Here is a 16,936-nt window from a genome sequence, read left to right on the forward strand (position 1 = left end):
ATTTAAAATTTAACAAGGTTATATTTTCTTTTCAAAATCAAGAAATAACAAACATGGCAGGTACAGAGTAGCAAGGCAACAAAAGTACAATTACAGTATTTACAGGATTTGGGCTTCGAGCCCCGCGATCACAATCCTTGAGCAATTAGCTCAGTTTTACCCCAAACACAAGTGTCAACAGAGGGGCAGAGAACCCCATTCATGCCTAGGAGCACTTGCTCCAAAATACATAGTAAGGCCTCCTTGAGGCGCGCAGAAAACAAAATTTTCAGAAAAAGAGCAACTTGCTCTCAAAATTCAGGCCTGTCAAAGGCCCCACCTAATTCCACTTTCAAGCTGTCCTTTCAGGACATATACACAGGGGTAAAATACCCAACCTACTGAGGTCTGTTAAATGACAAGAAGGTTAATTACATGACCTCCAAAATAACAATTTGAGAGGAGGCGATCTGCACTCCTAATACACTTGTTTTTAAAACCTAATCTGGCTCTAGGCCACTAATGCAAGGGCTAATCCCATACTACAGAGGTGACTTTAGAAAAGAACAATTTGCTTTACGTTGACGAAGAATAGGTTGAGAAAAATAAGTTCACCTCAAAACAATATGATTGGGAGCTCGAGAGGGTTAAGCACTCTCTATCCCGATATGCAGTTTAAAAGATGGAATAGATACAAGTTTCTTTACATTTTAAGGAAGGTTACATAATGGAAAAACTTCGGACCCGCCCCGAGAGTTAAACTGCTGAGCAAGCAAGAAAAGAAGTAATTAATCGGCCATTACCTGGTTGTTGACTGCCGCCGAAGAAAGAGGCGCTTCCCGCCCCCTGCTATGTACTTTACACACGAAAAGATGGAACAGAAGTGGCCCGGAGACCCTAAAATCAGCAGTTTATATACTCTCGCGGAAAGTTCGAGGCGTTAGGGGAATGAGAACACCCTCCCACAAACTCTTTATTGGGTAGGATACAGCAACATATTCAAGTTGGGGGAAGATACATCCGATTGGTCAGAAATTAATAAAAGAAATTCGGGATTGGCTAGATTTAAGACAAGGGGAAAGAAAGGGTTAATATTGCCAACTTAAACAATGACAGAAGGAAATTTAACAAAGAACAAACTTTTGAAATTAAATTTTCTCCAAAAAGAACAGTTCTTTTTCTTCGCACTAGGGTGCACTATTGTAGTTCTTCAGTAGTGTCCTCTAGAAGAGAAAGTTCACACTTCTTACTACCGGTAAAACAAAAATACATCAAAAGTGGCACAGTTCAAAAACTCCAAACTTTCCAAGTAGTGACATCTTCCGAGAAACTTGAAAATTAATACCGTCGATAAAGTTCAGACTTCCTCCAGCAGAGGAGTTTCAATTGGCGCACATTTTAAATTAGCGGCGTGGAGGTGTACCGCCCGGTACAATAATAATAATAATAATAATAATAATAATAATAATAATAATAATAATAATAATAATAATAATAATAATAATAATAATGTGAAGAAGAAAAATCAGATCCATCTCCGAATAACTGTAATATGAAAAGTACACAATGTCTTCTGAAATGGTCTATGCTACGTAAGTTACTTTTCATTCATCTAAGTTTCACCATTGCTTTCCTCGTGTAATAAATGATGGGAAGAGGTCGTTTACAGGGTCAGTTGGCGGATGCACGTCAATGGGCTTGGCAGAATGATACAGAAACTCCTGGCTCAGTGCATACACTAACGGGACGAACTTTGCCGTTGTTCATTTTCCTGGCTGCTTCTTCAAGACGTCCAGGCTGAATTTCGGATTTGTATATGTATTTAAGACCAAATACCCTTTCTGCTGCCATGAAAACGAAGAAAGGATGGAATACAATTTGATTGTCACGTCCATGGAAGTAAAACTTGATATTGTATAATTTATTCTGTCTTTCTTTTCAAGATGCTTTTTATTTAGGTTAGGGATTAATAAGATAGATGTTGGCTCGTTAAGACAATATTATTATCATCATCATCGTCATTTGCATGTTACTTACTCAAACCGTCGACATTGTTAATATTATATTTTACTTCCATCTATCGATCGCTTTGCGTTGTTTAAGCCTGATTCTGTGGCTGAACGGCCAGCATTCTGGTCTTCGGGAGGCGTGGTTTCGGGTTCAATTCCTGGCGAAGTGTGGAATTCCAGCTGCGTATGACTAATTACTGTAGTTTGGGAGCTGGATATTTGTTCTGCCGTTAACGTTCCTGCAACTCACATGCTCATTACACTTCCCTCCTCGAAATAATAATAATAATAATAATAATAATAATAATAATAATAATAATAATAATAATGTCGGTCTCTGTGGTGTAGTGATTACTGCGATTAGCGCCAGCCCTGGAGGCCCGAGTTTGATTCCCAGCTCTGTCACGAAATTTGAAAAGTAATACGAGGGCTGGAACGGGGTCCACTCAGCCTCGGGAGGTCAACTGAGTAGAGGGGTGGTGGGTTTGGGGGTGATTCACTCCTCAGCCATCCTCGAAGTGGGGTTCTCCGTAGTTTTCCACTTCTCCTCCAGGCAAATGCCGAGATGGTACCCAACTTATGGCCACGGCCGCTTCCTTCCCTCTTCCTTGTCTATCCCTCCTAATCTTCCCATCTTCCCACAAGGCCTCTGATGGGTATAGTAGGTGAAGTGTGGCAGCCTGGGAGGGGTAATAGTTCTCCTTCCCAGTTGTATCCCCTACCCAAATTCTCACGCTTCAGAACATTGCCACTGAGGTGGTAGAGGAGGGATCCTTCACTGAGTCGGAGGAAAAACCAACCCTGGAGGGTAAATGGATTAAGAAAGAAATAATAATAATACCGGGCGAGTTGGTCGTGCAGTCAGGGGCGCGCAGCTGTGAGAGCGCGTTCAGCAGATAGTGGGTTCGAACCCCACTGTCGACAGCCCTGAATATGGTTATAAAAAGCTATAAAAATAATAACTAATATAATCAATGCGCCCGCAGGAATTTAAATACCCAAGAACAAAAGAATTAAAAGAGTCAAAAATTCAAATACTTAGGTGAAGTTAGTAACAGCAGTAGAGAAGGCGAGAGCATGAAGACAAGAGTTCACATAATGGACATAGCTTAACACGCAGCGAAGAACTTATACAATAAAATGTCAGTATCCAGGAATGCTAAATTGAGATACTACAAAACTGTAATCCTTCCAGCAGAGTGTTTGAGTACCTTCTCAGGTAGAAGAATAGTCTAAGCAAAACAGAAAAGAGAATCTTAAGGACAATTATGGGACCTATTTGGGAGAGTGGCATACACAAATTGAGACCAGAATAAGATTTGTACACAGCATAAGGAAAAGTAGGTAATGTTTCCATATAAATAAGATAAATATTCTTTGGTCACTCGACAGATTGGCCACAAAGGCAGATTAACAAAACAAATCTTTGAACACTGTGCAAATAAGAAAACCAAACCAGAATTTTTCAAAGAAGTCAAAGACGATTTGGAATTATTCATAATTTAAAAAAGAACATGTTTCAAATAAAAAAGAATTTCCAAAGAAAGCCAAGTAGAAATCAGGGAGTAGCCTAAATGGATTTAAGAAAGAAAAGAACAACACCGAGAAAGGATGAAGAAATTTCGAGAGGACAAGAAAAGAAAAACTGTTTTATGTGGTCCTACAATGGTCTAATCGAATGAAGGAATGAATGAACGAATATATATTATTATTAATTATTAATAATAAACCTTCGAGAGCCTCTGTCGCTCAGACGGCAGCGCGCCGGCCTCTCACCGTTGGGTTTCGTGGTTCAAATCCCGGTCACTCCATGTGAGATTTGTGCTGGACAAAGCGGAAGCAGGACAGGTTTTTCTCCGGCTACTCCAGTTTTCCCTACCATATTCCATTCCATCAACACTTTCCAATAACATTTCACCTGCCATTCATTCATCATTGCAGCAGAGGAGTGCGACAGGTTTCGGCAGCCGGCACAACTCCTATCCTCGCCGCTAGATTGGAGTTTCATTCATTCTTTCAATTCCTGACCCGGCCGAATGATAGGAAACAGGCTGTGGATTTTCAATAAACCTCGATGTTTTAGTGCGACGTTAAACAAGCAGCAGAAAGTAATAATAATAATAATAATAATAATAATAATAATAATAATAATAATAATAATAATAATAATAATAATAATGTTGAAAAATTGAAGTCATGATGAAGATAACACGTTCAGTTTTTTTATTATTATTAAAATGTTATTTACATCTCACCTACACAGATAGGTCTTATGGTGACGATAGGATAGGAAAGAGCTAGCAGTGGGAAGGAAACGGCCGTGGCCTTAATTAAGGTACATCCCCAGCATTTGCCTGGTGTGAAAATGGGAAACTACGGAGAAACTTCAGAGCTACCGACAGTGGAGTTCGAACCCACTATCTCCCGAATGCGAGCTCACAGCTGCGCGCCCCTAACCGCACGGCCAACTCGGTCGGTATTATTATCATTATTACTTTCTTCTACACTACCTCACCATTCTGGGACATGATATCAGTGAAGAAATGGAATCAATCGTTTGGTACTATAGATAGATAGATAGATAGATTTATCACCAACAGGTTATTTGGCCAATTATAGATTATTCAATAAAACAGTATGCACAGCAAATACACCTTAGATGAATAGCATTCCTCAAATAATAGCCAAATTTAAATTAAATCTAGAGACATTTATATATATACGTATTTACAACACCATAAATAAATAACTAAATAAACATATAAATAAATAAATCTCCTTAAATAATCGTCATGATTAAACTACATCTAGAAACATTTACATACACATATATTTTACAGAGAGTGCCGGTACCTTACATTCATGAGGTCGTTAGGGCACGTCTAATTTTAGACGGGGGTGAGTGAAAAAGGTCCACTGATTGACCCACCTCGTTAAGAGACTTTAGTGCCCTCAGCACCCACGAGTTTGCCCTCTGTTATCGTGAAATGTTGTGCATGACACTCAGTGAAATGCTGTTGATACAGTTGGTGGTATTGTCAGTGAGAACCAAGGAGACGTCTGTGTTTCTATGGGTTGGGAAGGTCATGTTTCTAAAAGAGCTGCACGCATTCTCCCGTCAGTCTGACAGCCTAGATCTGCGCTGCAGATATTTCGCAAGTCGGATAAACTGAAAGGAAAGCCTATGTCAGCCACACTGAAGAAGAGACTGAACCAATTTAAAGCTCCCGCTGGCCCACTGCTCCCATTCCCAACGCTGAGAGGGGGGATACATGTGACAATGAAACGGACACGGACTGCTGGAAACAAATTCCACCTCTCACGGCTCACGGGACTGGGAGTGGCTTATCGAGTAATCTCCAAGCTTGGCCTCACGTCTGTACTCTGACCGCTCTTCTCCCACCATTAAATAGAAACATATGTGTTGTTGTTTGTGTATCAAGTTCTCTTCTTTTTGTGTACCAAAAAAAGAAGAAAAAATAAATCCATTACTAAATAGATTAATTGACGTAGTTGTTTCACTTGATGACATTTACGATAGCCAGCTATTTTCAATTGAAAACAATTAACTCTGCTCTGTTCAATTGTCTTGATTCAAATTGCTAAATCATCGCAAAAAGAAAATGACACGAAAAGGAGGTCACGTGATTGCAACATTGGTATGCGGAGTAATTGTAATATATTAAGATCTAATGAATATTGCCATGAATAAAATATGACTGGAAAGCTTCGAATGGTAAACGTGCGCTACAGTTCTCGTGACAATATTCGTGAACACAAAGAGATTATCTTCAGGAAAAATAATAACATAGATTCCAGAAGCCGAAAATAACCAACGGTAACCAGCTAACAAGAGAATATCTTGCCGGAATGGAATGGAATGGCGTATGGCTTTTAGTGCCGGGAGTGTCCGAAGACAAGTTCAGCTCGCCAGATGCAGGTCTTTCTATTCGACACCCGTAGGTGACCTGCGCGTCGTGATGAGGATGAAATGATGATGAAGACAGCACATACACCCAGCCCCCGTGCCATTGGAATTAACCAATTAAGGTTAAAATCCCCGACCCGGCCGGGAATCGAACCTGGGACCCTCTGAACCGAAGGCCAGTACGCTGACCGTTCAGCCAACGAGTCGGATATTTTGCCGGACTGAGTCGTTCAGACGGTTGAGGGCTGGCCTTCTGATCCCAACTCGGCAGGTTTGATCCTGGCTCAGTCCGATGGTACTTGAAGGTGCTCAAATACGTCAGCCTTGTGTTGGTAGATTTACTGGCATGTAAAAGAACTCGTGTTCGGCACCTCGGCGCCTCCGAAAACCGTAAAAAGTACTAATTGGGACGTAAAGCCAATAATATTAGACAAGTATTCTGGAAGATAGTTTGAAAATTCGCACATAACTTCTACTTCCGTTGCGTCTCCCACACGTTGGTGGGGTAATGGGTGCAAAATGTGTCGTACATGTGGATTGGTTCTGTTTTATGACCGAATGCCCTTCCTGATGCCAATTTTTCATTCAGGACAGAGCTGAGAAGTAATTGAGTAAAATGAATCGAGTTGTAACGAATACATTTTGAGTAATTTTTTCTACTGATTTTTATTTTTTTTACAAAATGTAGGCTAATTTTTACTCGTAATTTGTTTCTTGAAATAGAATTGTAATTAATATCAATCGTGCGGAAGCAGATACGGGGGAAAACCGACCGAGTACAATCAATCAATCAATCAATCAATCAATCAATCAATCAATCAATCTGACTAATAACTACAAAGAATTTTAAAATTTATTGAACATCTCCCTTGGTAAATTATTCTAATCGCTAACTCCTCTTCCTACAAACGAATATTTGAATTCCAACTATATTTTCATAGCGTGACCTTTCCTACTTTAAAAACACCACTCAAAACTTAGTCGCCCACTAGTGTCATTCCACGCCATCTCTCCACTGACAGCTCGGAACATACCACTTACTCGAGCAGCTCGTCTCCTTTGTCCCAAGTCTTCCCAGCCCAAACTTTGCAACATTTTCGTATCGCCACTCTTTTGTCGGAAATCAACCAGAACAAATCGAGCTACTTTTTGGTCGTGCAGTTAGTGTCGCGCAGCTGTGAGCTTGCATTCGGGAGATAGTCGGTTCGAATCATGCAGTCGGTAGCCCTGAAGATGTTCCTCCGTGATTTCCCATTTTCACAGCAGGAAAATACTGGTTCTATATCTTAATTAACGCCACGGCCGGTTCCTTCCCAATCCTAGCCCTTTCCCATTCCTCCGTCGCCGAAAACCTTAGTTAGTGCGACGTTATGTATGTATGTTCAGTCCTCTGGCCTAAGGCTGGTTGGATCCTCAACATCTCCGCCATCTGTTGCCATAGATGGCCTAGGCATCGCTCAAGAAGCGTACTAGGGAAATGAGGAGTGAGGCAGTTTCCCGTTGCTTTCCTCGCCGAGCCAGAAGTTGCTAATACATATCAGTCTGCCAAGCCCACTGAAATGCATGCACCAACTGACGCTATGAGCAACATTTTCACACCATTCATAACAGGGACTGGCTGCATATGGAATGGTACATTCTTATCTCTCTAGTACTTCCAAAAACACAGGATTTCAGCCGGTACGCCGTGGTGACTTGAATGACCTCTAGGGGCGCCCTGGAGTTTTCCGCATTAGCGATGAAGTAAACTTACAAAGAAAATTAAAAAGAAAAAGTGTTTTCGTCTTTGTATAATTTTCACATACCGGTATTAACATTTTTTATTTTTCTCCTTCGATTTTAATTTCCTTCACCGTCTGCTTCAAGGAATTGCGTGTTTGTATGAATTCGATCGCGCCTGAGCTTGCCTCGGAAACCCGCGCAGTTTTGATTTGAATGCAGTTCTGCAAACTGTGATACACTTGGTGAACTTCATTAAAACTCGACCTCTTAAAGCTAGATTTTTCATTAAAATGTGCCAAGATATGGGAGTTGAGCATAAGCAACACTCAATAGCGGCGTTCCAAAGGAAATATATTAGTTTTTGAACTTCGGCGGGAAATGAGATTCTTATCTAGAAGATAAAAAAAAAACCTATCAGTTCCAAGTTCAGATTTCACAGATTCTCTAAGTAAATGTAAAAATATCTATAGTTTTTACTGGGTATCTCACATGAGAGCGGCGGAAATGTTGTTGATCAGGGGAGCCGTGGGCTTAAAAAATATTGAAAACCACTGTCTAAATACATTTACTGCTGGGATTTTTTTTTACTATTTGCTTTACGTTGCACCGACACAGACAGGTGTTATGGTGACGGTGGGATAGCAATGGGCTAGGATGGGAAGGAAGCGACCGTGGCCTTAATTAAAGTACAGTTGCGGCGTTTGCTTGGTGTGAACACGGGAAAACCATCTTCAGTGCTACCAACAGTGGGGTTCAAACCCACTATCTCCTGTATGCAAGCTATCAGTTACCTGACACAAACCACGCGGTCACTTGGTCGGTGGGTTTATTCTTAAAATAAAACAAATGTATTCTTTCAATTGCCCCTATGCAGCGTATTTTCAGTAAGTACAAAGATGTACTTTGGTTTAGGATGAGAATTTTAAGAACCAATTATTTTGTAACGTAAATGGCAAAATATTTGAAATGCCAGAAGTCACTAAAATAAAAATTACGAGGAAAATCATTTTGGAATTTTCAAGGTATCACTTAATTAATTAATTAATTATTTCTAGCCGAGTGCAGCCTTTGTAAGGCAGACCCTCCGATGAGGATGGGCGGCATCTGCCATGTGTAGGTAGCTGCGTGTTATTGTGGTGGAGGATAGTGTTATGTGTGGTGTGTGAGTTGCAGGGATGTTGGGGACAGCACAAACACCCAGCCCCCAGGCCATTGGAAATAACCAATTAAGGTTAAAATGCCCGACCCGACCGGAAATCGAACCCGGGACCCTCTGATCCGAAGGCCAGTACTCTGACCATTCAGCCAACGAGTCGGACAAGGTGATGATAGCCACTTATTGTCCCTCCGCTAAATAAAAGACCACACAATATGAAGTCATATAATTTGCTTTGCTAGCTTTGGTATCATTCAAGCCCCGTGCGATGGTTTCCCGTGGTTTCCCGTTTTCACACCAGGTAAATACCGGGGCTGAAGCTTTAAGGCCACTGTCGCTTCCTTTCCATTCCTACCCATTTCCTACCCCATCATAGCCATAAGACCTGTCTATGTCGGTGCGACGTTAAGCAAATAGAAAAAAAAAGGCAGTATACAGGGTGGTGGAAAACAACGTGAGCCGAGTACATTAGCGTTAGAGTGTTGGTCATACTGACAGATAATTTGAAAAGATTATGTCGATATCTTGCACCGTTGTCATTTTATCAGCTGCTGGTTTTAGCCAATCAGATCGCTTCGCGGGCGAATTCAAGTGGGCTTTACGAGGCAGTATTGCTAAATCTGTACATGGCGTGATCGGGCTTGAGAGCCATCACGAGTAATGAGCATCAAACACTAACACACCGTGGATGTTTTTTCGAGTCCCTTCCCTGGAGAAGTTTTTCCTTCTACTGGCGCTCTCGAATCGATCATTAGCCACCTTCACGTTGTTTCTGACCACACTGTATATGTTCCATTTTTATTGGCTTAAGGCTACCATTGTTCCTTTCCCACATTATTGCGTGACATCATTTCAACATCCCATCTACAATAAGTTACAATCAGTAGTTGTACCATCAATCAAAGCCATTGAACCGGAAGAACAGTGTCTTGAAGGTTGATCTACATCTTCCCTCTGGCAGTACCATGTTAATCCATTAGCAGCATCCGGTACAAAGCGTTCGATAAGAAATAGTGTATCTCAGAGCACATACCATGAACTTCTCTTTCGGTTACATTCCTGCTGCTTCGCTTCCTGCCAGGGGTTGGAATGTCAACAACCCACCAATCTGTGTTCCGTATATTCAACCAGTGCAATAATGTGGTGGCTTTATAAAAGATCTGACGTTCAGATTAGAAACGTCCGAAACACAACCGAATGAGGTTCATGAGGAAAATAAAACAACATATGAACCATTAGTAAGAATACTAGTTGGATGATATTGAAGTCATCGGATTAATGGTTGGCGCTAGAGGAACCATTATGCCTTTGCTGGCGGGATGTAGTGTTTACAATGTACTATGTCTTCTGGTATGGGCTAGAATAAATTTGTTACTTTCATTAACCTGTCTCAGTCTCATCCTTGGCTTTGACAATATGAAAGTGACCGAAGTATGAGCGATGCTAGTAATAGCATTCCTTATGCAGCCAGTCCCTGTAATGAATGGTGTGAAAATATCGCTCACAGGGTCGGTTGGTGCATGCATTTCAGTGGGCTTGGCAGACTGATATGTAATGTAAACATCTGGTTCTGTGAGGAAAGCAACGGGAAACTACCTCACTCCTCATTTCCCTAGTATGCCTCTTCAGTGACACCTAGGCTATTTATGACAGCTGTTGGCGGAGCTGTGGAGGATCAAACCAGCCTTAGGACTGAATACCCAACAACAACAGAAGAACCATTCCTCTCTTTTTATTCAAGTTCTGCCAATCATTTAACCTCGATCAGGCATTAATAAGAGAAGTTACGAAGACTGCCTTGAAATATTCGATCCAAACTTTTAAATGAAACATTTGACAAATGTACTAACCAACCATTATGTAAATAACTTCTCGCAATTACTTTTAAAATGTATCTTCTTTTCTGTATACTTTGTCCTTAGGGGCAATCTCTAGTTGAGGAAATTTGAAATATATTATTATTATTATTATTATTATTATTATTATTATTATTATTATTATTATTATTATTATTATTAATATCGAAAGGAATAAATCTCGGGATGAAATACACATGTTAACATCATGTCAGATAAATAAGTTTTTTACTTCCAATTAACTACTTTTACGGTTTTCGGAGTCGTCGAGTGCCGGAAGTTTGTCCCACAGGAGAACAGGAGTTCTTTTACGTACCGGTAAATCTGTCGACTCAAGATTAACGTACAGTATCTGAGCATCTTCAAATCACCGGACTGGGCCAGGATTCAACCTACCAGTTTGGCTCAGAAGGCCAGCACTCTACCATTCGAGCCAATCAATCTGGCTCAGATAAAGAACTTGGCCAAAAGTGGTTTTTATTTTTGTACCTCTTCTTTACAGAAGCCATGTTTTCGACGTCACAGACAATTTTGATGACTTTCTTCAAATTTTTTCGAAAGTGTTTAAGTTTGTAGTTGGTTTTACTAAGGGTAGAATATCCTGAAATGTTTTATGTAAGTTCTCACTCGTTTTTCTATGTTTTCAATTTTATGAGTTATATCGCCTGTAAGTTTCGAACTAAAGAGTTTCGTAGTCTGAATTTATGATGACGTCACAACCACAAATATTAATTCGGACGAAAATTTTTTCCTTCATCAAATTGTGACACTATTGCTACGACCGTAAAGGAAGGAAGCGTTCGAAAGCAACGGGAAACTACCCTGTAACACTGCTAGAGTAGATGTGGAGTAGGGGTTATGAGTGAAAACTAAAATCCATAGCCTGTTTCCTGTAATTCGACTGGGTCACGAATAGAATATATGAAACACCCCCATTTAGTGGCGAGCATAGGAACTGTACTGGCTGCCGAAGCCTGTCGCATTCCTCTGGAGGAATGATTAATGACTGACAGATAAAATGAAATGATACTGGAGAATGCTGCTGGAATGAAAGGTGACAGGAAAAACAGGAGTGCCCGGAAAAAGACCTCTCCCGCCTCCGTTTCGTCCAGCACAGATCTCAAATGGAGTGACCAGGATTTGAACCACGGAACCCAGTGAAAAAAGGCCGGCGCGCTGCCACCTGAGCCACGGAGGCTCTCTTAGGAGCTATAAGCGCATGTTTTAAATAAGGCTAACACTTCAAAAGTCCATTCTGTGCTCCATGTTGTACGATTCGGCATGTAAACTATCTTTAAAACAATATACGCACTGTCGTTGGCTTCTGGTACGTAAGACATCCTGTGAGGCAAATTCCGACAGACCAGCGTCTCTTACATTCTATAGCAACTGAACGAACGTTAACTAAATCAAATTATTATTCTATAGATTCTGCAATGCAATTATTCTCTGACTTCCTTGTTTCTTCTCATATCCGGTTCATTTGGATTAGTATGCGCAACGTTAACGCAGCTTGGTGTTGTCAAAACGGCAACTTTTACTTGCCCGACTGGCAAAACAAAACTATGAGAGAAGAAAGAACAGAGTTAGTTCATGTTGCAGTATAAATATGCACGACTCGCCCGCTTGCTATATATCGCCAAACAAGAACGTTCTCAGAATACGTTATACTTTTTGCATCTCACCAGAATACGCGAGCCATCTTAACACCCCACGCATCAAATAAAGAAACTAGCCGATACTCAGCCTCACGCATTACACAGGATGTTTATTATTGGCTCACACGATTGCCTTCAAATGGTACGGTACCGTTCAGAAAATGAAGAACACCGTATAAGATAATTGATGAATCGAAAGGGAAACTAGAACTTTAATAGAGGAAGATCTTGAGGAGGATACTAGGACCCATAAGAAAGGAGAATGGTACCTTTCAGGATCAGGCACAACAACAAACTCTACGAACATCAGGAGGACGTAGTCACATGTATGAGAAAAATGCGACTGACTTTCTACGGGCACATGAGCCATCTGAAACCCTGCAGGATCACCAACAGAATCCTCCCAGTGACAAGTAGGGGAAAGGCTTCCAAGACCAAGTGGATAACCTCAGCAAAATCAAACCTAGAGGAACTACAGATCCCATTAGAGACCATAGAGAACCTTTCTCAGTACCGACAGACCATCCTACAGGGAGTCTTCCCACTGTCCCTCACCACCAGATCTAAGTGGACAGATGGAAGGAAGCGGACACATAGCCAGAAAATGAAAGCATGCTGGGCCAAGAAAAAACAGAAGACCAAGCCAAGAGTTAAGACGAGCCCCGTGGTCCCTAGTAGGCCAAAACGAAAAAGAAAAAGGGATTATCCCTGTACATGAGAGTGGTAGAATACTTACGCGGTATCTCTTCTGTCATACGAGGTGATTGAGCGGGGAAATCCCGGAGCTCTTAGGTTGGGAGTGTGAGTTGGTGTCCGAATGACCCCTAGCTGAGCCTGGCATTGGGCTCAACGCAATGTATATTGTCCCAGATCCTGATACACTACATCTGGAGAGGAGAGAGATTGGCCCTTTGCCCAATCGTTCGCACCCGCTTGATCGAGCGGGGGCCTTTCGTGGCTGGGAAGCAAGAGCGGATAGGCTACGATTATCAAGGAGGTGATCGTAGCCGTAAAAGCTAAATACCAATCCAGGTTTTATTTATTTAGCATATGACTTATAATACGTTCTGAGGACATGTTCGGCTCGCCTGGTGCAGGTCTTTCAATTTGACGCGCATAGGTGACCTACGCTGATGGATATGGGATGATGATGATAATAATAATAATAATAATAATAATAATAATAATAATAATAATAATAATAATAATGAGGTAGCGTGAGGGCGAAACCCAGTGTCCGCACGTAGCCTACTCCTGTCTAATAGCACCAAGGTGTCTGCTCAAAGCTTAATATCTCCATCCGACGGACAAATCGCCATCAACAACGTCATATGCCCTCACTTCATGTGAAGTCCGATTCGTTGGCTGAATCGTCAGCGTACTGGCCTTCGGTTCAGAGGGTCCTGGGTTCGATTTTAACCTTAATTGGTTAATTCCAATGGCCCGGGGGCTGGGTGTTTGTGCTGTCCTCAACATCCTGCAACTCACATACCACGCATAACACTATCCTCCACCACAATAACACGCAGTTACCTACAAATGGCAGATGTCGCCCACCCTCATCGGAGGGTCTGCCTTACAAGGGCGGCATTCGGCTAGAAATAGCCACACGAAATGTTTACTTCATGTGAACACTGCGGAGAGGTTCGGAATCGAATCCAGGCTTTTGGCACGCAATCTAGTGATTAGAAATTGTATTCTGATGGTGATTTTTTTCCAATAACGGGATTCTAATCGGATAACCACGGTGTCCGACCATAGAGACTTGAAGGCCTTAAAGATGATGGCCATCAGGTCAGTTGAAGAGGAAAACCACAAAAGAAAAGGATGCTTCGAGGATGGCCGAAGACTGGGATTTCAAGTCATCTGCAATAAATTTTCCATGGGTCTGAGTGATACGTGTTCTTAAATCTTTGTAGGAACCAGTGATCGAACCCAGAACTTTCTAGACCGAATCTCAATACTTTCACCAAAACAATGAATGAGGCAGAAGTTGGTAGGTTGTCAACTGAGTAGCCTAACGACGCTTGTCTTGCAAAAAACACCCACGTAAGAAGCTTGAAAAGTGATGTCTGATTATAATTGGTGAGTCTTCGTCATAGAGCACAAGCAGAGGCCTATAAATACAGCGATGAACTTACATACCGTCGTTGCGCCTGCGATAACTGTCAAGTGATATTTTGTGAGAAATACTGACCCGCAGCACATATATAATCAAGAAAGAGAATTATTTGGCATTACTCGCATTACCTTAGAGCAGGCATCGCCAATTGAGAGCGAAATGCCTTCGGAGCCAGATTGCTCCACGCTCTTGAGGAACGAGAGCAGCTTAGCGAGCAAGTAGGGGAAGAAGTAGGGGAAGTGCATGACGTAGAATGTACTGAAGGCCAGTGGCCCAAGTACAGTACGGCTACGGTATGCAACCCGCCTGACTGCTGCTCTCTTGTCACGTGACAAACTGCGGTCCCGAGCGGAGCAAGTAACACCGGCTCCCTACAGCAACTACGTGATGACGTCTGCCTTAGAGCATCCGTGGCTCAGGCGGCAGCGCACCAGCCTCTCATCGCTGGGTTCCGTGGTTCAAATCCCGGTCACTCCGTGTGAGATTTGTGCTGGAAAAAGCGAAGGCGGGACAGGTTTTTCTCCGGGTACTCCCGTTTTTCTATCATCTTTCATTCCAGCAACAGTATCATTTCATTTCATCTGTCATTCATTAATCATTGCCCCAGGCTTCGGCAGCCGGCACAATTCCTATTCTCGCCGCTAGATGGTAGCTTCATTCATTCCATTCGTGACCCGGTCGAATGACTGGAAACAGGCTGTGGACTTTCATTTCACTCGCATCACCTTACCGGCCAAAGTTCTAAGCTGAAATATTTCACATAGTGGTTTTCGCAGACACAACGACGATACATTTCGGTCAAGTCACCGAATCAAATAGTGTTTCCTCCACTGCAGAACGCCGCAAAACTCACAATGACTAATATTACAAACCCAGACGGTACTTCCAAAATCAGTGTTCATAACTCGTGGCAAGACAATCGGCAATTTTCCGATACTGTGTTTTCCAACGACCTATGAATAACATCCGTTAGATTGTGGCTTTTGCTTTCCACATTACTTTGAAACAACCTGAAGCAAGCATTAAGACATTACTCAGTACAATAATTTTTTTTCTAGATTTAAGTTCTACAATACCGAATCATAATTTGTCTTCAACGGAAGCCTACAATTTAAGGTTGGTAAAGATGCATGTTGTTGTTTGAGTCATCAGTCCATGGACTGGTTGGATGCAGCCTTCCAATCCACCCTATCCTGTGCTAACCTTTTCATTTCGACGTAAATATTGCATCCTACATCTGCTCTAATCTGCTTGTCGTATTCATACCTTGGTCTACCCCTACCGTTCTTACCGCCTACACTTCCTTAAAAAACAAACTGAACAAGTCCTGGATGTCTTAAGATGTGTCTTATCTCTTCTCCTCGTCAAATTTAGCCAAATCGATCTCCTCTCACCGATTCGATTCTGTATCTCTTCATTCGTGATTCGATCTATCCATCTCACCTTCAGCATTCTTCTGTAACACCACATTTCATAAGCTTCTATTCTCTTTCTTTCCGAGCTAGTTTCACTTCCATACAATGCCACGCTCCAGATAAAAGATGCATATAGATGCATTTGTATTGACAGACCACGTTTAAACTCACAGGTTCATTAAGGAACCAAAGCAATACAATTAAAACATCTGCTTGTTAAGTTAAATAGTTGCATTTTTTTTCTTTTGCTATTTGTTTCACGTCGCATCGTGATCAGACTTGTCAACTTGGGCGCTCTACCGTCTGAGGCACTCAGCCCGGCAATATCTGTATCTGTATGATCGTATTGTGTGTGAGGTTATGTCATGAAACATGTGTTGTACATAGACATTTATGTCAGTTCCGTTAATGTAAATACCAGTAAATTAATATTATAATTGCAATCCATAATTATGAAACACACACTGCTTGTGTGTTCTGGTTAAGTTAAATGGAGACCCGAGCGCGCTAACTTCGCCACTTACAAAGAATAATAAAACACGTGAATTTTACTAACATTTGAAACAAAATGTATCGGAATGTATAAAGTTAAAAATGAATAATCTCCTGTTTACTATTAAATAGGCCTATCTCCTGTGAGGATAAATTATAGTAATTAAAAGAACCAGCGTCTTACCTCTGCACGGTGACCGCGAAGCTGTTGCCGGCTCTGACGATGGCATCTTGGGCCTCCTTGTGTCGCAAGTTGAAGACCTCTACGTCGTTAACTTTGATGACAGCGTCGCCAGCTTGCAGACCAGCCTTCTCGGCCAGGCTGCCCCCGTTCACCTGCAACACAAGGTAAGGGTATAGTCAGTCATAGTCATGTAGCTCAGTTTAAAAGGGCAAGGCGTGGATTGGAGCGATAATAGAGAATTACTCATACTTCCGATTTTCAATCAGCAGTCAACTACAACTGAGGATTGTCTGTTCAAAAGGTGCTATGTCCATCTTAAAGAAAGTTGTGGAAAAAACGCACAATGAACGTACCCATGATCGCGTATGGTGCTACTTTTAAGGAATTACATCTTTCTGGTCTGGATGGCTCATGA

At 41.7% G+C, this 16,936-nt stretch overlaps 1 protein-coding gene across 5 annotated transcripts in view; it reads right to left on the reverse strand.

Annotated features, from left to right (window-relative positions):
• The window catches only part of Zasp52 (Z band alternatively spliced PDZ-motif protein 52), a 420,823-nt gene that overhangs the window by 234,125 nt on the left and 169,762 nt on the right, over window positions 1-16,936 (reverse strand). For all 5 annotated transcript variants that reach the window (XM_068225103.1, XM_068225099.1, XM_068225102.1 and 2 more), the window contains exon 2: window positions 16,522-16,673. In XM_068225103.1, the coding sequence (XP_068081204.1) occupies window positions 16,522-16,673 (152 nt within the window). The remainder of the gene's footprint in view (window positions 1-16,521; window positions 16,674-16,936) is intronic.

Source organism: Anabrus simplex, chromosome 1 (assembly GCF_040414725.1).
Source record: "Anabrus simplex isolate iqAnaSimp1 chromosome 1, ASM4041472v1, whole genome shotgun sequence".
In the NCBI taxonomy this organism is placed as follows: Eukaryota; Metazoa; Arthropoda; class Insecta; order Orthoptera; family Tettigoniidae; genus Anabrus; species Anabrus simplex.